General features: G+C 38.6%; 1 protein-coding gene across 1 annotated transcript in view; it reads left to right on the top strand.

The window, feature by feature from the left end:
- The window catches only part of scara5 (scavenger receptor class A, member 5 (putative)), a 109,263-nt gene that overhangs the window by 70,079 nt on the left and 16,917 nt on the right, over positions 1-22,267 (top strand). Inside the window, exons 10-11 of the mRNA XM_085372056.1 lie at positions 5,188-5,253; positions 14,889-15,077. Coding sequence (XP_085228182.1) covers positions 5,188-5,253; positions 14,889-15,077 — 255 coding nt within the window. The remainder of the gene's footprint in view (positions 1-5,187; positions 5,254-14,888; positions 15,078-22,267) is intronic.

Genomic DNA, 22,267 nt, shown 5'->3' with positions numbered 1-22,267 from the left:
GGTGGTCAGAGGGCCCGGTGGCGCCAGTGTCCGACAGCCTTGCCTCTGTCAGTGCGCCCCAGGGTGGCTGTGGCTACAATGTAGCTTGCCATCACCAGTGTGTGAATGGGTGGATGACTGGATATGTAAAGCGCTTTGGGGTCCTTAGGGACAAGTAAAGCGCTATATAAATACAGGCCATTTACCATTTAATCTTTGGTCAGAGGATGAAATCAGCAGTCATATCAGATTAGAACAATTCTTCCATTATTTGTTTTTCCATAGATTTCAGGAGTGCCACATCTCCTCATTATGTGATGTCTCTTTAATATAATGTATCTGTAGTGATAGCAGACATGTTCCACTACTGTTTTACTGTAAAAAGTGACTCTATGAAGAGTCCTTAAACATGGGTTTCACAAAAGCTGTTCTTATACATATAGCACGTCATATTCTACCACTGCCTGTCACTCATGTCTTGAAAGTAGAGGGAATTATAATTTATTGCTAAACATGTCCTGTATTTTAATAGTATGACATAAGCTTGATTGAAGCCATTAGAAGAAAACTCACTTTACATCCATTATGACCAAGCAGGCGTGAAAAGATTGTCACCTACAAAAACTCTGGCATTGTCTGCATCATTTGATTGACAACTTAGTTATGTAGCGAGCAATACAAAACATCACACCAATAACCATTTTACACAGAAAAACAAAAATTAAGGTAAAGTGAAGGACACAGGAACCTTCACATCTAGATCCCGGTAGTTTGTAGTAGTGTGTATTTCTGCTTTACGCGTCTGTGGTGCAGTTTCAGGTTTAACAGACCAGTGAAGGAGGAAGGCTTTGGAGAGACTCGGCTATGAATGGGGCCTCAGTATAAGACAGTCATCCAGGAGGGAGGAGGGAAAACAAAAAACTTGTAAAAACAGCACTGGGAAGTCTCATGGTTTTATATAGATGAACGGTGGGAAGAATATATAGGGACTGCAGAAGGTGTTGGCTGTTCCTTTGGTTGTCAGATCAGTTGTGGTTGCTGACAGTGTTTTATGGTATTTCTGGGTGCGTAAAGCTGGACTTTTTTTAGCCACTGGGGGACAGTAAAAAACTGACAACTCTGAAGTGCTGTGACATTGTGAAGTGTTTACTGCTAACGTGTTAGCAAACTGTTTAACACACAAAGCAATTTTAGCAATTTGGCCCCTGGAGGGCAACTTCTTTCAACTCTACTTTGGTTCCTACCAACACTTACGGAAAACCGCTTGGGTCTTTAGTCTTGTGTTTTTTCATAAGCTAGACGTTATTTTTGTCTCTCTGTGGCTCTCATGCTGTCATACCTTTTCAGATTTACAGCTGGCCAAAATTAGTAAAGAGCTGTTGTTAGCTGATCATACAATTAAATAAATAGAAACCTTGCATTAAGAGCAGTTTGAAGCCTGACCTTTACAGATTTATCTCAGAACTTTAAAACTTTTGGCCTTGTTTCAGGCTTATATGTAAGTAACCTAATGATTCTTATTAGTCTATAGTTCCCAAAAATGTTTCATTGCCATATCAAAAGATGATTTAAAAAAAATTATATTAATGCATAACAATATTTTCCCTGTCTAGCTGATATTTGTCTTTGCTTCTTTTTTTTTGCTGATATACCATACGTTTCTTTCCTTTCATGCTGGTGGAAAGAGGAAAAAAATGTATACCACAAGGTTGACTTAAACTCGCATCCTGTTGCTCCCTTATGCTACTTTGCTAACTGTGCATCACATGGTTTATAAGGCTGACATAAGGGGCAGTCAGACATAATGCTTTTAACAGTCCGACATGTTACTGTAAGTTCACCGTACAACAAATGAGACTTCAGTCATACAAATGAAAAGAGTTTGAAGGTGCTTATATAACACCTTTCTCCTCAGTTGACCATTTAAAGTACTTTTTAATAAGACTCAACCACCTGAGCCACAGCCAACCCTGCACAACATTATGTCAGGGTCTCTTTAAGCCATGTTTGCTGGGATTATGGCATCTGTGCCTCTGTGAATTAACCTTATGGGAATACCCATATTATTTAAATGCATCATTGACTTGCACCTTAATCCACTGGCCAGTTGTCACTAGGCTTGAGAATTTTTCTGACATGAACATTTTAACATTTTGACAAAAAAAAAATGAAAACCACAATGGGTCACATTGAACATAAACATTATTAAAAGTCTAGAGCCATTACTTACTGGAATGCAGTGATAATGAATATACTGATCTTTAGTAGGTGTTGTGTAGCTGTGACAGTGGACCATATTGGTTTAGCACACTGGAATGCTTGAATTTGCTCATTACCACAAAATAGTAAATACAGCTGACGCTCATTTGTTTTTTATTAAAGGTATTTGTTCATAAGCCAAAAATATAAATTAAGAATTTACTTGCTGTTGGCACTAGATGAAAAGTGTGATGCTAATCAAAGTTATGACAGTTTATCCTGAGGGTTACCATAAATATTTGTACTAAGGCTTCAAATTACCTTACAAAATTCCCCTCATCTTACCCTTTGCTGCCTTTCAGGACCACCAGTATGCAAAATTACTCAGTGAGGGTTTAAATCAGACGCATCTGTTGTCTCTTGTGGCTCAGCAGTAGCCCACCACTGTGTTTAGGTTTTCCCTGCAGTGTTATTTAGTTGTTAAGGATGTGGTCAGGATAGAAGTGACACTGAAGGCTGAGGACGTCACGTGGAGGGTGTGTATAAAGGGCTAGCTGCCCTGCTTAGACACACACACAGGCTGTAACACATGTGGCTGAGGACCACCACAGCTTGCACCTACACTGTGGTCAAATTAAAGGTGGGATAAGTGCCCATTCAAAGCCGATCCTCTCGTTGCTTCATGACAAAAACAGACTTGTGGTTTTTAAACCTCATGGCTGAGAGTTAGCAACTGGCACTGAAACTGAAATGCTCTCCAACTTTGGATGGCTAATTCATCGGAATTTGTAATAACATTATATTTTGAAATGAAAACAAATAAGACATAGTCGTATCCAAGCTTCTGATTGGGGAGAGGTGTCGTGCGTAAATGTACTGTAATTTTACACAAACCACAAATGCAAGGATTTTTACTTGCAGTAATGTCGCTGTTTTGTATCCCATTAACTTTTCCATCCATGTTGTAATAGCCTAAGCAATTACCTTAAAAAGATTTTTGTCAGTGCATTTTCATTTTGTTTTTCAGCTCTTCTCTGCATTAATATTCACATATACACCACAATGTTTAGAATTTATTTAAGAAGAGGATTCAGGGCGTAGCCACATGTATGAGAAGTCAATTACAGGCCTCATGATTTAAGAGACATTAGCTAAAAATATACAAATGAGAGGAAATGATTGAGAAGTGAAGAAAAGGTTCAGATGTTTTAAGACTTCTCAGTGGTTGAGCTGCTCTCATCTCTGAGGGTTATGGCTCTTGGTCCTGCTTGTTTTTTCACCTCATTTCTGCCCCATTTTGTGCTACATTGCGGTTGGCACTGTGTGTAATTCAGTCTTGGTTGTGTTCAGTTTATGCATAGCTTGCTTCCCTTTTAACTTTAACCAGGATTTTATTGGATATTATGATACAGACAACTCTCCTTCCCTTTTCACTAAACCAAATTTTGACAAAAAACACTGAAAACGATTTGATGTTACAATTTTTACAAGTTTCAGTTATTCATGATTAATCCCTAAACTCATATCCCTGGTTTCTGTTATTTTGTGTAAAGTAGGATGAAAATATGACAAATATCACTCAGTCTAACTGAACAAACAAAACTTAAGTATTTACTATCATTTCTATTCGTAATGACAAATTTACTAACATATTGGTTCTCTAAGAGATCAGTATAATGACTGAATTTACACGCTCAGTACGAAAGGGTGTAAAATTTAAGAAAATACCCCATGTTAGAATTTGATAATAGTAACACATCCCCTCTGCATTTAACAACAGTCTGTAAACATCTGGGAACTGAGGAGAACAGCTGGTGAACTTTTGGGGGAGGAATGAGTTCTCATACTTGTCTGATATCCGTTTCTAGCTGCACAACAATCTTAGGCCTTCTTTGTCATGTTTTTAGTTTCATGATGTGCCAAATGTTTTTAGTTGTCCTGGACTGCAGGGAGGCCACTTTATCACCAGGATTCTTCTGCTATGAAGCCATGCTGTTGTAGCTGCAGTATGAAGTTTAGCACTGTCTTGTTTAAATACGCAAGGCCTGTTGTCTGAATTGGAGCACATATTGCCCTAACATCTGTATATACCTTTCAGCATTGCTGATGCCTTTCCAGGTGTTTAAGCTGCTAATTCCATAGACACTAATGCACAGCCATACTATCAAAGATGCAGGCTTTTGAACTGAGTGCACATAACAAGCCAGCTGGTCCCTTTCCTCTTTAGTCTGGAGGTTGCAGTCTCCATGTTTTCCCAAACAATTTCAGATCTTGATTCATTGACAGAAGAACAGTTTTCCACTTTGCCTCAGACCATTTTAAATGAGCTTTGGCCCCCAGAAGCCAGAGGCATCTGGATGATCTTCACATATGACTTCTTCGCATGAAGGAGCTTTAACCTGCATTTGTGGATGGCACAATGAGCTGTAATCAAAATGATTTCTGGAAGTGTTCCTGAGCCCACGCAGTGCTTTTCACTACAGATTCATGCCTGTTTTTAATGCAGTGCTGTTTGAGGGCTCAGAGGTCACAGGCATCCAATGATTGATTTTCAGCCTATTCCCTTATGTACAGAAATTTCTTCAGATTCTCAGAATCATTTGATGAATTATGTAAAGTAGATCCCGAGATAGTCAAAGTTGCAATTTTATATCATTCTTGTTCCACAATTTGTAGGTGCTGGGTTTTTTGTTTTTTCAGATTTTTGAACTTCTGCCCACTTTTACTTCTGAGAAACTCTGAGAACTCTACTCTGAGATGCAATTTTATACCCAATCATGGTGCTGACCTGTTACCAGTTAACCTTTTTTGTTGTAAAATGTTCCTCCAGCTGTTTCCTTTTAGTACCTCTTACTGTTCCAGCCTCCTTTTTTCCTTGATTTCATATTTTATCTAAATGTTCTATACTACATCGTGCTTAATCATCATGTACTGTGACATAAAACTCTTTAAAGTAATCATTATCGACATTGTCAGTAAATCAGTTGTCTCGTGCTGTTTTGTCCTCAGGTAACCGAGGAGAAAGGGGTTTCAAGGGAGAGAAGGGTGAACGGGGTGAGCGAGGAGACAGACCAGGTGAGAAAATGATGGCCAAGTCCAGTCCACAGTGTGCAAGGGACAATGTGTTATTTAGCTGTTTGTAGCTAATATTAAATAACCTAAAATGTTATATGTAATATCATTCTGCCTGTTTGTACCAACTCAAGTAGTATAGCTGCAAAGAACCAATCCATACAGGTTCATTTTATCCTGATTTGTATAGTTTTTAAATGCATTTATAATATTTTTTGCACACTATCATACCAGTTTTACAAAAACATTATACTCCTTCTGTTCTTCTACTCTCCTTCTTGATGAACAACTATGAGAATAACAAAAGTTGCAGACCTGCAACCGTTTTATTTGGCCCCAAAATAATAACATCCTTTAAGTGATTCCAAGTTCCTCTCTTTTTTTCAGTAAGTTTCATTAATGTCTTATTGGCAGCAGTAACTGCAGCTTCAAAGTTATTAGATGACCACACATGCATGCAGGCAAACTACTACAGAAACAGTAAAAAAGGGAACATGGTCTGCTAAAAGATTCAACAGGCAAATTAAGTGTTTTATAGACATCACTGTGGACAGAATATTAGATGTACAGTAATCTACCCACTAATTAGTAGCATAACAAACTGCAGATTATTCCAATGAGACTTTTTTTCCACCATCTAATCCAGCAAAGTGTTTTTGGTTGCTTTGTTTTTAAATTAAGCACTTTACTTACTTTGATTTATATTCCTGTTGTTATGTTGATTAGCACGGTGGTTAGCACTGTTGCCGCACAGCAAGAAGGTCCTGAGTTCAATTCCACCATCAGGCCGGGGTCTTTCTGTGCGGAGTTTGCATGTTCTCCCCGTGTTTGCGTGGGTTCCCTCCGGGTACTCCGGCTTCCTCCCACCGTCCAAAAGACATGCAGCTTGTGGGGATAGGTTAATTGGATAATCCAAATTGCCACTAGGTGTGAATGGTTGTCTGTCCCTGTGTGTTAGCCCTGCTACAGACTGGCAACCTGTCCAGGGTGTACCCTGCCTCTCGCCCTATGACAGCTGGGATAGCCTCCAGCGCCCCCCGCGACCCTGAAAAGGATAAGCGGAAGCGAATGGATGGATGTTGATTACTTGTAATTTAACCAAACTTTCAGACACAGAAATCAACAAGGTCAGTATGAAGCTGTAAGCCTTGACCAAGATCGATTCCCTCACCATGCATGCTGAAGGATATCTGGATGGTAGCAGTGCCCAACTGAGCTGATTCTATCCATATTTAACCTTTAAATGGTAAAATGGTAAATGGCCTGCATTTGTATAGCGCTTTACACTACATTCACCCATTCACACACTGGTGATGGCAAGCTACATTGTAGCCCACAGCTGCCCTGGGGCGCACTGACAGAGGCGAGGCTGCCGGACACTGGCGCCACCGGGCCCTCTGACCACCACCAGTAGGCAAACATGGGGTTAGTATCTTGCCCAAGGATATTTGGCTTGGAGCAGCCTGGGATTGAACCACCGACTTTCTGGTTAGTGGCTGACCTGAAGATAAACAGACAGAGTTGTTCTATAATAATAATAATAATAATATAATTTTATTACAAATAATATAGTTTTATTACAAATGACTTAAAGAGCCGGCAACGCCGTTTTACCAATAATGCCAAAGAAACAAAGGAAACACTGGCAGCAACAAAAGAAAAAGCTACCAAACAAATAAGGGAGACACTTCCAGGGCCCACAAGCCCATCTACTCACTAGGAGGCTGTCTGTCCAAAACCTAGCAGAAACTGCATCGCACCACAGAGGGGAAAAACCCATCTTTCTCACAGCTCATCCCCAGCTTAAATAGCCTCAGAGGTGATTGCTGACTGGATTCAGGTGGCAAACGAGGCTTATCAAAAACAGCTGTCCTGGGGAGAGAGAGGAGAGTGAGAGAGACAGAGAGGGTAGGAGTGGCAAGAGAGGAGGAGGCGGAGAGAGTGGGCAAACACCCCACCCACACACACACTCCCACAGCCTCACAGGATGTAACAGCTACATATGGGGATCATTAGGTGATTCCAACCAGTATGTTGGTTCAAGAAGTGATCACAAATAGAAGGCCTAAGCAAGTTTTGCATTTACAGAAATGTTTAGCAAACTTCTGAATTATTTCATTTTTGTAAGAATGTACTTTGAATATTGTAATGTATCATTTCAAATGTTGTACGTGTTTCACAGTCACAGGAATGAAAGTCTGAGTACCTCACATCTATCGGTGCGTGTGATCCAAAATCAACCATAAATTATGACGTGATAACTTTATGGCTTTCATTCATCTTTGGTTCATTTGATATCAATCACATAGAGCTGAACATGGTTTCAAAGGCTGGTAGGTGTGCATTTGTTTTTAATGTAATCTCACAGTGTACATCAAAAGGATTTCAAAATAAGTATAAGTCCTGTGGCGGTAACCTGAACTCGAATGCAAAACCACAAAGTAGAAAGAAAAAGGTCATTACATCTTTTTTCCATGCTTGTATTTTTCTTTCTTTTTTGCATCACCATGACTGTTCTGCATGTGCTGAGTGATGGGGTGGTGTTCATGTCAAATAATCCTGATCCCTTGACAACATGAATGCAGTTTCTGCCCATTACAGAGCCGTCAAAGATCAGTTCTTTCCTCACGTCATTTACGCGACGCGGATGTTTGATGTTTCAGAGAAGAAAAGACAGACTGAGCCCACATGCTGTTGGCTGTTAGAAATTTCAAATCATAACGTCGTTTGTATTTCTGTCACAACCGACTTATTGTTGGATGCGTGACTTCAATTGTTTTACACTTTAAAGCAAACAGTTCATACCTGTGTAATCACTTTCCAGAACAAGCAAAAGTTTGTGAGGAATTAGTGGGAAAACGGAGCGTTAGTCCACATGTGTTGGGTATTACCATAAAATGAACCTGCTGAAGAGGATGTTATGTCACTGACAGAATCAAATGCTTTCCTCGAAGCATGAGTGATTGTCTCTGAGTGAAAAAGAACAAATGGAGTCCAGATTGTATGTATTTCCAGCAAAATCTTATGTCCAAGAAGACAGATGAGATTTTTTTTTTCTACTGTATCTGAACAAAACAAATAAAAAGAGTAATGAGGCATGCCAGAAAGAAAAAAGGTAAAGAAAAGAAACAACTACTAGAAAAATAATAAACACATTAATTTAGTCTTGTACTGATGTTATATGAACAACATTCTCATGTATCTTGCTATTTATATAATGCACTGCGCCAGTCTTCCTGATTTTTGTAGTTAATTTTTTGTTTCTACTATATTTGTGAATGCAATGGTAATTTATCCAAATCCTGCATACTGCTGGGTGTTGACTGTATTGTTTACTCCTCATGCCAGCACCGTTGAACACATGCTGTGTTGTAATTGTTGTTTTGCCCATTAGGCTTTAATTTTTTTTTCTTTCTTGGTTGATTGACTACATTTAATTAGCATTGATTACATAAAGACATTGCATAAAGATCTCTTAGATTTACTGGGTTAATTAGGCTACATGCATAGATCCCAAACTTTGCCCAAAAAAATGCCAGTGGGTTCTTGCAAATTCACAAACGTCTGGATTTAATAACCTCTTAATCAACAGGCTTTAAAAACAGTTTTTTATCTTGTATGTATTGCTAGTATTGCATCCTAGCACAAAGTATTTGATTTTTTACCTATGTTGTATATATTTTTGTGATCAGTTGATGGTAGTTGTGCTTATGTTTAAGACAATGTCCAGCTCAAATTGGTCTTACAACAGTTTGCTGTTGTCTACTTATTTCTGAACATGGAATTCCCTGTGTACCATCCATTTTTTGCAAGACGATTCATCTTTCCATCTCACATGTAGTGATTCGTGGCCATGTGCACAAAATTGTGGAGCAATTAATGTTGCTGCTGACACTAAATGTTTTTCATACTTGATTAATTTTTGTTTTGTTTTTTTAAATTTTGATCATTTTTAATTTAAAATTTTATTCATTAGAAATACATGGTTTCATTAGTTGGTAAATAGTAGATGGACTGATTGTTATACAGCACTTTTCTGTTGTACTGGAGTCCTCAAAGTGCTTTAGGATAGATACATTAGGTTTGAGCAATAAAAACAATTTGATTATGGTAAGGGTAGAAAGGTTTAGACATTAAATCTACTGTTATGTTTACAAAAAGATCTTTAGGTTAAAATATGTCAGCTTTTTTTCCCCCATAACTTTTAACCAACTTTTTCTTAGTTAGTTAGCTGCCTCTTAACTGGCAATGACAGTCGCTCTATGAGCTGGCTGAAAATACGCCCCCAATGTAACATGAAAGAAAATGACAATTTTAAAAGGTATAGCACATTTTAAAAGGAAGGATATAAAGGAGTTTGGTTGTTTTTGCATTTTAGTGTAAAGCTACTTATTTTTAGATGTACTAAAGAAAATGTAAAATCTTGGTCTCTGTTTGATTGCTTGGTTTACACACTGTAAACTAGTGTTGAAAACAAACATTTTCAATACTGTTTTCTATGAATCTAAGTTCTACTGAAACCGATTATCATAAATAGAAATTTCTCACTTGTTTTGATTTTCAGTATTGAGGCAGTGAAAATGCCAAACATTTGCCTGTTACAAATCCTTTGAGATATTTTCCTATGGGCATGTAACATGTAACAAAATGTTCTTTTCATGTAGAGGTCATTGCCAACATTGATGTAATGTTTTTTTCTTGACCTCACATATTACAACAGCCATAAAATCTGGCAGTTTGACAGCTGACCTCAGGACTCCAGCATTAAGTGTAGTTGTTTTATTGTTTGTTTTTCCTGTGCACATCAGCAGGTACAGAGATCCAAACATTAACGAGTTCAGATTTCTGACTCAGAAACGAGAAATTTGTGTGTGTCCTGGGACTTGAGCTCATGAGAAACCATGTAGTTGAATGTGAAAATCAACATGAAGGAAAGTTTTCATTTCTCGTCAGTGTGGCCTTCCAGTGTCAAGAAATGAGATAATCCAATATCAGAATGTACTTCTCCATCTAAAGCAATGGACAGTGCATAAGAGAGGCAAAGAAGAGAGTACAGGAAGGGTGGAGCGGGTGAGGAAACGATCAGCAAGAGTGAAAGGGATGTTTTACAAAAAAGATAAAGTTAGAGAGGCAAAGTTGAGAGGGTTTGAGTGATATTGGACATACTGGACAGAGGATGTTGAATATGGAGCTGGCAGGCAGAAGGAAACCAGTAAGGCCACAAAGAAGCATCAAGGAGGTATTGAAGGAGGACGTGCAGAGGGTTGGTGTGACAGGATGCAAGTAACAGGGTGAGCTAGAGGCAAATGATTAGCTGTGGTGACCCCTGAAGGGAGCAGCTGAAAGAAGATGTTATGAACAGATGGATCTAGTTAGCTGCTGTCTTGGAGCCATGTAGTTCGATCCAGTACAGATTCTTCCTGCCTGCCAGAAAAACATTAGTAATACTCTATCACTCCATGTTCTGGCCTTCATGTTGTGGTTGCTGCAGCTTATCTGGCCTCAGAGGCTTGAACCACTTGGAAGGCCCCCAGCAGTTGAAGCTCATTTGACTAGTATTCACTGAACAGAAACAGTCATTATATCTCTCAAAGCTCATTTTAATTTCCTTACTTTTACAGAAGCAGTACATGATTTATGTCCAGATTAGATCGCCTCTGTTTTATGATGAATCACTTTGCTGGCTGTCAAAAGTGAATGTAAGACAGAAGCTGTTAGGCTGTACCAATGGCATAAGTTAGAAACCAGGATATTGACCTTTGGTTTAATTACTTTAAGGAATTTGAGAAGTGACTTTTGTCTCTGTGAGCATGTGTCAGTAGAAAAAGTCATTACTTATACAAAGTTGAGGGCTTAGTGGGAAACACATTTCAGAGGACTTTTGTCCACCAACCTGTTTCCACATATTCTGATCCAAAATGTAATTAGTGGTTATGCTGACATGTTATTATATCTAGACTCCCCCACTTTTTATTTCACCAAATAATGTATTGCCCCTAGTTACTTTGGCTAAACCTGTCAACCTTTCTGTCCTTGTATTGCTCAAAATTCCTAATGACTTAACAACATGTCCTCAGTGTCAGGCAAATATTTGCTTCTTATTTCTAGTCTACAACCATTAACTTTATAATTTCAACAACCATCTGTGGCATATTTTTTGTATATTTTTTACAGCCAACTAGCTATTTGAGCTAACACTCAAAATGCTAGTATAGCATCTGGCTGACTCATTTTAAAACAAACTGGAAAGGTTGCAAAGCTGTCTACATGAGTCATAAAAACAAAATGATATAGACCAAAGCATACAAGTAACAGATGTTATCTGTTATCCTATTCAAAGTGTTTGAATATTTAACTTAGTACTGAGTTCCGTGAACAGGACACACACTAGGCTAAATTGTTAGCATGTTTGTTTGGATGATTCAAACAAACTAGTGAAAGTCAGATTAATCACATTTCTCAAAGTTTAGTCTCAGAGCTGCCTTTTGACATTTGTGTATTCAATTTTGTTTTTGGGTTCAAAAAGACAACCCCTAACTCCTAGGCTCTTACATACTTCAAATCCTCTGAACACAGCTCTTATTATTGTACAAAATATGAGCACATCTTAATGACCAGTTTTAGCTGAAAGGGTACTATCACCAGTAGATAAACAATGAGTGTGATTACAAATGATTAGGTGAGCATTTTTGAGGGAAGTGGTTAATGTGCAGTCAGGTCTTGTTTTTGTTTGAAAGCATGTCCAACTCTTGCCGTTTCAGAGGCTGCAGTGTTATTCACTGAATGTTATTCATGCATTGCCTAAATTGTACCAATTTTTTTGTAACCCAAAGCACACACATGACGTTGTTCAACTGAGTTCAGCTGTCCAGCTCTCCATAGACTGAGATATAAATCCCTGTGAAGCTTTGTTGTATGGCTCAGATTAGTCTACATGTGGTACCTCTGGAGCATTTCCTTTCCTTTATCTTCTCCCCAGTCTCTCATTTTCTCCATGGGGATTCTCAAGCTCTTCGAAAGAAACTAATAAAGAGCTGAAACAGATGAACATTAGTGATACTCTATCACCCCATAGAGTATAGTAAGAGAAGGATGTAAGAAGATCGTTTTCCATGTCTCGGGTTTTTTCATGCATGCATGCAAAGCTAAAAATGATGCAGCATTTAAGACTTGAGTTACTTAACCTGTCGGCCTTGCTTCATTAACATGCAGTTATTAAAGGAAATGACACATTCCACAAATGTCATTGGCTGTTCTTGGTATCAGGACACTCTCATACTGTCAAATGAGCTGGAAAAGTTCCTGTAAGTTGTGGATGATGTTGTATTATGTCATATAGTAAGAAAAGATATACTTTCCATTAGCATGTGATTTAAGTTTTCCTTTCCAAAATAGGCATAGAAATGTAATATTTAGCAGACTGCATGCTGGGTGTCATTGCTTCAGATTTTGGCTGAGAAGAGCTTTAGGATATATAGTAAACTGGCTGTTTAGAGAAGTACTAAACAGTCACAAGGGCTATTAATCAATGTGATCATTTTTATATGCATGGCAATAGCAAAAATTATATTGTGTTATTGTTTGATGAGTGAACATAACTGTTTCAAGTAATTCAAATGCTTGACCCTAGCTGAAAACGAAACATGTGGTGCTCTACTCTTAACAGTTTGTGGGGTAGAGTTGCCTGAAAAAACCTCCTGCAGTACAAAAGTACAACAGAAGGTTGAAATAATATTTAATTTCTGGTTTGAATTTGCTGGTTCTCAGGAGAGAATATCATACAGTGCAGCAGTTATGACAATATAATAATACAGCAGATATTAAATTATGATGGGCTAGTGAGTGCAAAATACTTGACTGTAATGAGAGTTAAATGGTACACAGTTAAAATGTATGATGGTCTGATGAGACTAATATCCTGTCTATATAATGTGTCTGGCTTTACTCTGCGGCACTTTGTCTTAACAGTGATGAGCAGTTCAGAAAAGTGTAGCTGCGAGTGTGTGTTTACCTCTTCTTCTTCTTATTTCCTCTCTGCCCTCTGAAAGGTGATAAATCAAATCAATCACATGAGAACAGCTGCTGCATACTTTGAGGAATACCAGATGAACTGCAGAGCCATGAAGCTTCTGCTAAAACAAACACACTCATTTACACACACACTTGTTCTGTAAGCTCTTACATGCAAGTTTGTGGACATGGCACCCCTGAGCAAGGCTTTCCAACCCTAAATCCATGAAAATGGGGCATCTCTAGTACTTTTATTTACATGCATTCCTAGAGGTTTACAAATTTAAAAACTAACCAGCTTCCTTCAAAAAAGGATGATCCTAAAATTCCGCCCTGTGATAGCTTACACTCCAGGGCCCTGCGACCATATTTCAACCTTTAGATTTTTATTATATTACAGGAGCCAAAATACTCTGTCAAACCAGAACAACAACAATAATACAGAGATGGTTGTTGTGTTCACCTATGTGAGGAATCTTTTACAGAGACTGTGTATAAAAGAATGTCATAAAGTGTAGTCGCAGTGTTAGGTTACGTTTTGAAGCTTTAACATGAATGTTTTGCCTAATTCTCTGTTAGGTTTTTTTGGGGAGCCAGAAGTTACCATGTTTGAACCAGAGCATTGCTGTATCCATTGACCTTATGGGTGCAAGCATATCTGCTAAGTAGTGTAAAGTAAGGACTAATAAAATGCTAAAAGTTTTTGCATCAAAACCGAAGTACAAACATGATCGACATTTGACAGATAAACAAATTAAAATACTTCAAAAGCAACAAATAGCAGAAACAAAGTGGAGCCATCTCAGTCAGTAACTTAAAGCTCCCAGTGTTGCCTTAATCCTCAGTCAAATTTACCACACCCCTACCTTTACAGTTTTTTTTAACAATGTTATAAAAATGTTTTGACTATGCAAAACTCTTAGCCTGTTAGCAATCTACTTTAATTCATCCCTTTGTCTCCTTTTTTACTTCTCATCTTTGATGTCCACTTACAGTTTCTATCTCTCCTTTTATTTATTCACTCACTTTCCCTCCTTTCCTCAGTATTTTTAAGCAGCTGTTAGTCTTTAGTGCTCAAATAAGCTAAACTGGATAAATGCTTGCAGATGCATACTGTGAAGTTCCAAAGTAGGAAGTTATGAATTTCAAAACCCTTCAATGGATTCGCTTCACATCCGTGAGATTGTTGCCATATTATAGGCTTTACAATCACAGAAAACAGTATATTCAGAAAGAAACATACGTCAAAATTTTTAAAGAGGGTTCACAAAAGAACACAAAAAGTTTCCAGGGTATTTTTATTTATTGTTCTTCTTAAATCAGAGTGTTTTTCTGTGGTTTATGGAATTTTTATTTTTCAGCATGTCAAAAAAAAACCCATTCATCTCAGTTTGTTTTCATATTGATGTGATTCACAGAGCTTCATTAAACTTATAAACACAATGAATGAGTCCCTCCAAAAATGAGCGAGGGCCTTTATTGTTGTCTTTTTGGCATAAATAACAATGGAATGCTTATAAACACTCTGCAAACACACTAAATAGTTGCAGCAAAAATGTAGGAATCCCTCTGCCAATGCATTTGTGTATCTGGATACAAAGCTTCTGTTTTGTGTGTTTGGTTTTCAGTGGAGGAGACCTTGGTACGGTTGGTGAATGGGTCAGGTCTTCACGAAGGCCGTGTGGAAGTTTTCCATGAACATCGCTGGGGAACCGTGTGCGATGATGTCTGGGATAAAAAGGATGGAGATGTAGTCTGCAGGATGCTGGGATACCAAGGAGCAACTGAGGTTCATAAGACTGGACGCTTCGGGCAGGGTGCGTAACACTCTTATTTCATTGGTGTGTTTGGTGCAGACCTTGCTGTCATTCAGTTCATGTAACACTTACGTGCGTTTATTCAACCTCATATTGTGCCAAAGGATGTAATAGGTCGACTTGGTCCACCATGTCAGTGTTGACAGAAACACCAAATAGGTGGCCATATTTTTTGGCTGTGGCTTGTGTAGAAGGTTAGGCCATGCATTAATTAGTAAAACAGTATGCCAGTTGAAACTAAAATTTCCAATTTTACATCTTCCAGTTTTATATGTATTTATGACATTATGACACCAAAATGTCAAATCTGAATGGTGAAAGATATGTTCCAGAATAATCTGTAAAAGCAGGCTCAGACCACCCCTGGTAAAAACTTTGAATCTATTCATAAACTTCCAAGTGATCCTTTAAATGAAAAAAACAACAACAAGGATATAACCTCCTTCGCAGAGGTAACATAAACAAGATCCTCTTCCTTTTAGCCTTGAATTTCCCAGGAGATTTTGTATTCAGAATAGTATAGTAGGCCTTATAGAAAACCAAACAGAACTGCAAAGGATTTATTAATTTGTACTCACTACATTGTTCAATCAGCATTTACTGTATAATGATTTAAAAGGAGCAGTTTACTGTTGCATGTTGACCATCCTTTACATCAGTGGTGTGATGTGACAAGACGCACTGGTGGGCCTTGAGAAAAGCCAAGATTTGCTTTGGCCATATGCTATTATTGCAATCAATGAATTCATTCATTTAATGCAGCTACACTTGCAAGGTGGGAATTATGAGACTGCAACTCATCAAAGGCCCCTTTTGACAGAAATATGGTTAACAAAGGAGGAAACACATTACTTTCTTACATGTATGAGTCAAAGAGTCAGGAAAAGGTGGCTAATGCTATAATGGTGCCAAGCCAGCTGAGGAGGTCTTGAAAACCAAACATCCCTTTGGAGAGAAACTTGGTTCATTTCAATAGTGTTTGGATCTGAACCAGAGGCAGCAAAACTGCTGGACCGAGTTTAAGTCCTTTAAGAAGATGGGGGTGAGATATGTGTTAGTGCATTCACCGTCAAATACAAATAAAAAAAAGAATTGAGAATGATTTGAATCCAGGTGGGGTTTTTATATCAGATTAAATCAAATCATAACGTTGACACAGTATCCTGCAGTGGACCAGCGAACACATTCAAAGTCTTAAGGCAACAGAATAAACTGGAAATGTAGCTTTATTTAAATAGATGGAAAATCAAAAATTAAATAAAATATAAGTCAATAGAGGAATCCAATAATTCAGGCAGAGAAGACACAAGAACCAAAAACAGACACTGTGATGATGACTCAGGGGAAGACACTGCTTATATACACACAAGAAAGCATTTAGGGGAAGTGAACACTGCTGCTGTGCTATTGCTGCAGCAATGAGGCTGAACAGCATTGCCAAAATCAACACTTCCTTTCAGAGGACTTAGACTTAGGGGTAGCAGGATCTGGCAAGCAGGTGGCTGTCATTGTAGTAGGTGGGTGACTAGCAGGTTGCACAAATGCACAGTCTTATTTTAAACTGGTGGAAAAACTCTATATAGAATGAGGAAGACATTGTATACACACAAGAGGGCAATTAAAAGAACTGAACACAAGGGGGCAAATGAGGCACATTTAAACAGAATCTAGGTAACTAGACAAGGTAAAAAAAAAAAAAACTATATACAAACCACAAAAGACAAAGAAGTACCAAAATGAAGCAGGACATAACATAAATGAAGACTTAATGAGAAACAAAGAGACACTGAGGGTGGCCATACTAAACTGAGTCACAGAGAAGTACATACAAATCAATAATTAAGATGTAAAGAGAACCCACATTACACATGTAACCAGAACTTAAAAACTAAAGTCCTAAATGATAACCAAAAATACAAAACTCAATGAACCATAAACTTTGCAAAAGTCAAAACATTGGCTCAGAGACTCAGGACCATGACACTATTAACCACTGGAATTTTAGTATAAGGGCATCACATTGTTGTTGTTTTTTTCTTGTCTTTTCATCACAGCTTTATTGTTGTCATGTGGTAAAGCAGTGCTCATGTTTCAGGAAATGTTAGAATTTCCACAAAATGCATGTTTGGTTTCAGCTCTTCTGCCAAAGTGTCTTTAATGGGTTTTGGTTCGCCACCATCAGCATGTAAGTGTGAGTGAGTGCTGGGGTGAATTAGAAGCACATTATAAACCATTTTGTGTCAAAACACCCATATATCAATGGGTCAAAACCTTATGGCATTATGTTTGTTGGTTACTTGCATGCTACTGCCAAAACAGCTTAGATTTACCAAGGCATGGACTCAGCAAGACCTCTGAAGGCAAACTGTGGGATCTGGCACCAAGTCAGGCTGTTCCCATTTGAACCAGTTAGAGAGTGATATTATACCCCTCTCGTCAAACTGACAGGTCATTAATTATTCATGAGCTCCGGAAGTAGGAAGTAATTAAGTAATAAAAATATGATATTCATAAAAATATGATATTCATAAAAATATGATATTCATAAAAATATAATTGATTATTTAGAAAGTTTCTTATATATCAAAAAATAGCATTCTTTTATTTCTTTAAGCAATTAAATTTTTATTTTTATTTTTTTATGCTCAAAAAACGCCATCTGGTGGCGGGTCAGTGTGTCAGTGTGTGTGTGTGTGTGCGCGCGCGCGCGCGCCCGAGGCTGTGTGTCTGGGCGCGCGGGGGCGCGCCCGTGTCTCCGGACCGTGCTCTCTCGGGCTCCGTGCTCATGTGTTTAAAAATGTATTAAACCATATTAAAATTGTTTAGTTAAACTTGTGCTTTTGTAACGTTCAGTATGGCCACAAACACATGCTGCATGCCTTGGGGAAAACTTTATTTCGATTTATATGCATTTGTAGATTTAGAATAAAACTCATACTCAGAAAAAACTCGCGATACCCTAACCCTAACCCTCCTTAGAAACATAAGCAGGGAAAACTCCTTAAAAAACCCTCCGCGATTTCTCCAAAACCCGAAAAGTATTGTAACATTTTTGAAAAAGCATGCTAAACGAGTATCTTTTCATCAAAGACAGCTACAAGCCACAATCTCCACTGTATGTGTTGGCCACATGCATGCTTTTTCAAAAATGTTACAATACTTTTCGGGTAAAAAGGATAATCTGGTGGGAATCCAAATGAATCGTAAAAACTTGCACCTCCGTCTTCATCTAAAGAAATAGCCAGCCAGTGAGTTCCAGGTTTGTTCCTAGGATCTGTATTTATGATCATATATGTAGGCCGTTTAAATGAGCGTTTGAGTAATGTTAATAATTCATCTTCTGCATATACTCCAAAAAAACTATCGCCCACTAACAGTCTCATAATACTTTCCAATTCGTGATTGTTCATGATTCAATAAAAAAGTGAAACCTTAGTAATAATCAACCAAAACTTGTCTTTTGGAATTGATCTCGAGAATGGAATCATAACAAGCATAAACGATCAGTGTCGTTGTGTGAGGCAGTGGCACTCTGAAGCGCATTTCAAGTCTCAAGTTGCCATTTATCACAGGTGACAAGGCCTGATTGTCATCTGAAGGATTCATATTGAAAACAAACAATGTATATCCTTGTTCAAACTCCTGTCTGTCAATGCACAAGGACAAATCTTTCAGGTTTCTCCCGGTAGCAGTGTACAGGCTGTAAAACTCTCTTACGGACTGATTTTCAGCAAAATTGGGTTGAAACGCTTTGGCTGGTATTTGCTTACTCTCATGACACAGAGCCAAAAACTCTAGATTGTTGTGTTGGAAATTGAAAGGGCATAAATCATATCGACCTGTAAAAGCCTCATGGTTAACCATGCCTATGACTAGGTAACGGGGAAGTGAGCCCAGAAACAGATTCTCATGATGTGATATCCGCGAGTTCTCGGGTATTGAAAATGTTTTTACATTAATCCGGGAGATGGGATACAATCCATTCGCTTGTATGAGAGCGGACGCGTGGCCAACACGGACAGCGGGGGAGACCGTGACTTTCCTTACGAACAATGATGCCCCAACAATATTGAGATGGTAATTGGCATTTTCAGGCGCCATGAGGGTGAAAGCATCGTTGGCTCTTGTGAGTTTAATCCGTAGATCCACATTATTTAATAAGAGTTTTTCGCAGAAAAATATGTCTGAATGTAGCGGACCGATCACGTGGAACTCTCGCGAGCGTTCACTGTAAACTGCCCTCCGGACTAAGCCCCTATTCGGCCCGTTATTGATAACATGGGAGTCGTGTGAGCCAGCAGTATCTTTGTAAAACAGACCTGCACTAAATTGAGTTTTCAGAGTTTCTTCTGAGTAATTTAAATATGTTTCAATTATGGCTCTATATGCATGTGTCGAACTCGCTTGTGAAATCAGTCTGTCGCCCAATGTGACGTCACACTGACTGAAGATGGTGTTTAAAGGGTAATTTATAATTCCAACATTAGCGTCTGCTGCAATATCGCTACCATCATGGTTTGTTATTTTCATTCTTAAACTGAGCAGTGTATCATTCAGATCTAAGTAATGCAAGCCATTTCCGGGGACATAAAATTCCAGAGGTCCCCGATCTGTGAGCGCTGTTACTGGTAGAATTTCTGAATAACATTTGTCCTCGATAGACATCTGAGTGAGTGGGGCTGTAAAAATATCTAACTCACTCAAGGTGCATTCGTTTGATCTCTCGTGAAGTAAAGACATTGCTGATTGCTTCTTAGTTGATGTTGTGTTTAGAATATATCAGTCTTGCGTCCTCTCCGTCTGACGGTTTTCCCACTCTGTCTCTTTTTCACCGTTTTCCTGCGCTTTTTAAACTCTCTCAACCTCTGACCAGGGGGCCGCTTCAAGGGTCTGCGCGAAATTAGGGTCAGCCCCGAACCCTCTTGCTGTTCTGGTGTGTTCGACCGAGTTAAATTTGAGAGTGATGAGGTGACAATATCAGAAGCAAAACCTTTGACAGCAGATTTGAGGTGAGGCTTTGCGATGCTCACACCCCTCTTTATGAACGGGGTTACAAATCTAAACAATTTAGAGAAAATAGACGCTATTCCGCGCCCGTAAATTACAGGCGCACCTGAAAATCCGGGCAGACCGTTACCAGCCTGCGTTTGATAATACCCTATAAATCTATTATTATCCATTTTTTTTGTTGTTGTTGTTGTTGTTATGAGTTATGCAAGATCCTTGACAGGCCGGAAATGTAGCTTTACTATCGTTTTACCGTAGGTAAAGTTTACAGGCTCGTTCTGATCGGTTTTGATTTCAATATGGATATTTTCAATTTGTCTTCGTGCAACTGGAATATAGTCTGGTTTGTTAAAAGATAGGGTGACGATATCTCCGTAATTGCCCTCTATTTTCACAGTACGCAGTAGCGGGGAGTAGCTATCACCCACGAGCTGTAAGGCTGCTATATCAGAATAACAGAATAGATGATAACAGCCAGCCTTTATATCTGAAGGATATGGGGCAAATTTGCGCTCAAATCGTTGCCATACACCTGCTGGTACACCAAGCATATATGCGAGAGGCGGAAAAAACCTTAGTTGATATATTCCCCCAGCTGTGAATTCAAACTTTTTAACAATGGGATGATATTTTAGATAAATATCAGAGCCGATACGCCTCAGGCAGGCCTCAATCTCAGCTCTCAAAGTTTCAGCATGCTCATAAAACCCGGCGCGTATTTTGGTTTTAACTACGTTATCAGGCTCAGCATCACCCTTTCTCCTACATTCAAAATAAGCCTTATCATTAGGGAGATTAAGCCATGTATAGGGATATGAAATTTCAGTGAGAGCAACCTCCCATGCCCCATCGAGATTGAGATGCTGGGCGAGATCCACACGGAAACAGCTGCTGGTGTTAGTTTTAAATACATTCAAACTTGCATTTGATGGAAGCGTGACATAAAAACCCTGCGACCTGACAGTCATTGCTAACCCGTTACCAAGGTTACCAAGGTGCGTGTGTGGTCCGAAGTTTGTTATGCGATGGTTTTAAGCTCACTGGCTTTAACCCAGCTATTAAATTTCTCAGGCCAGCTCCTCCATTTGACCAGGAAATAAACCTGTCCCCTCTGTTTACGTTTTGAGAGAATTTTCTCTATGTGATAGAGCTTATCCTTGACAAGAGTGATTTTCTGCAGCTCATGCTCATAAAAACTACCGATAATTTCTTCCCCGTCATAATCTTTGATTTTATAAACGGGAGGATCTCTAGGTATGCATTGGTCAATAGTAAACACTTCGCTTGTGAATGTTTGCTCATACCGCTTATCAAACACACCTCTGACTTTAGAGAGCCTAACGTGATCACCTTTTTTAAATTTCATGGGGTTTTTTCTACAGCGAGAAGAGGTGCCATACAGGTTTTGAAATACTAAGGCTGTGTTGTCTGAATTTACTTGATTCGGGGTCATTTTTATGGAACGATGGTAACTACTGTTATAGCTGTCTAATAAATCTTGTAACACATCGATATATCTACGTGTATTTGCAGCAGTGAAATATCTATACATTTTACTTTTAAGAGTTCTATTAAACCTTTCACAAACTGATGCTTTTAGATCGCTCCCTGTAGCAAAATGATTTATACCATACTTTTTCATTAAAGATTGAAAACTGGAATTAAAAAATTCCTTACCGCTATCTGTTTGGAGTTTTTGTGGGATTTGGCCATGTTTCAAGACAGATTCAAATGCTTTAGTGACTTGAACGCCTGTTTTGTTTTTCAAGATTCTTGCATAAGCTTTTTTAGAGAAAACATCTATAACTGTAAGTAAATATTGATAGCCATCATTATGCTCGGCTAACGCTCTCATATCACAAAGGTCTGCTTGGTATTGATTAAGAGGTCTGGGGACAAACACACGGTTTCTCGGAAAGCGCAGGCGTGCAGCTCGGTGTAAGGTGTAAGCGTCTTGTCCAGAGAGGAATTTCTGTGCTGTTTGCGCGTTAATCTTTGTACCAGTTTCATCCTGTATGCTTTTAATCAATTTTTCCACACCGCAAAAGCTACCAGGGTGAGCTGGGTCATAATATGCACGTTTCAATAGATTCTGCTCTGCCATGTGTGATCTTTCAAGTTATGTTTAACTATGGTTTTATTTCATTATGAGCGGCTAGTTTTATGTCATGTAACGAGTTTGC

Source organism: Diplotaxodon limnothrissa, linkage group LG15 (genome assembly GCF_057381915.1).
Source record: "Diplotaxodon limnothrissa isolate DT_005_m linkage group LG15, D_limnothrissa_male_GT1.1, whole genome shotgun sequence".
Taxonomy (NCBI): domain Eukaryota; kingdom Metazoa; phylum Chordata; class Actinopteri; order Cichliformes; family Cichlidae; genus Diplotaxodon; species Diplotaxodon limnothrissa.
The sequence above is the reverse complement of the archived record's forward strand: the minus strand, read 5'-3'. Positions and strand labels throughout refer to the sequence as shown.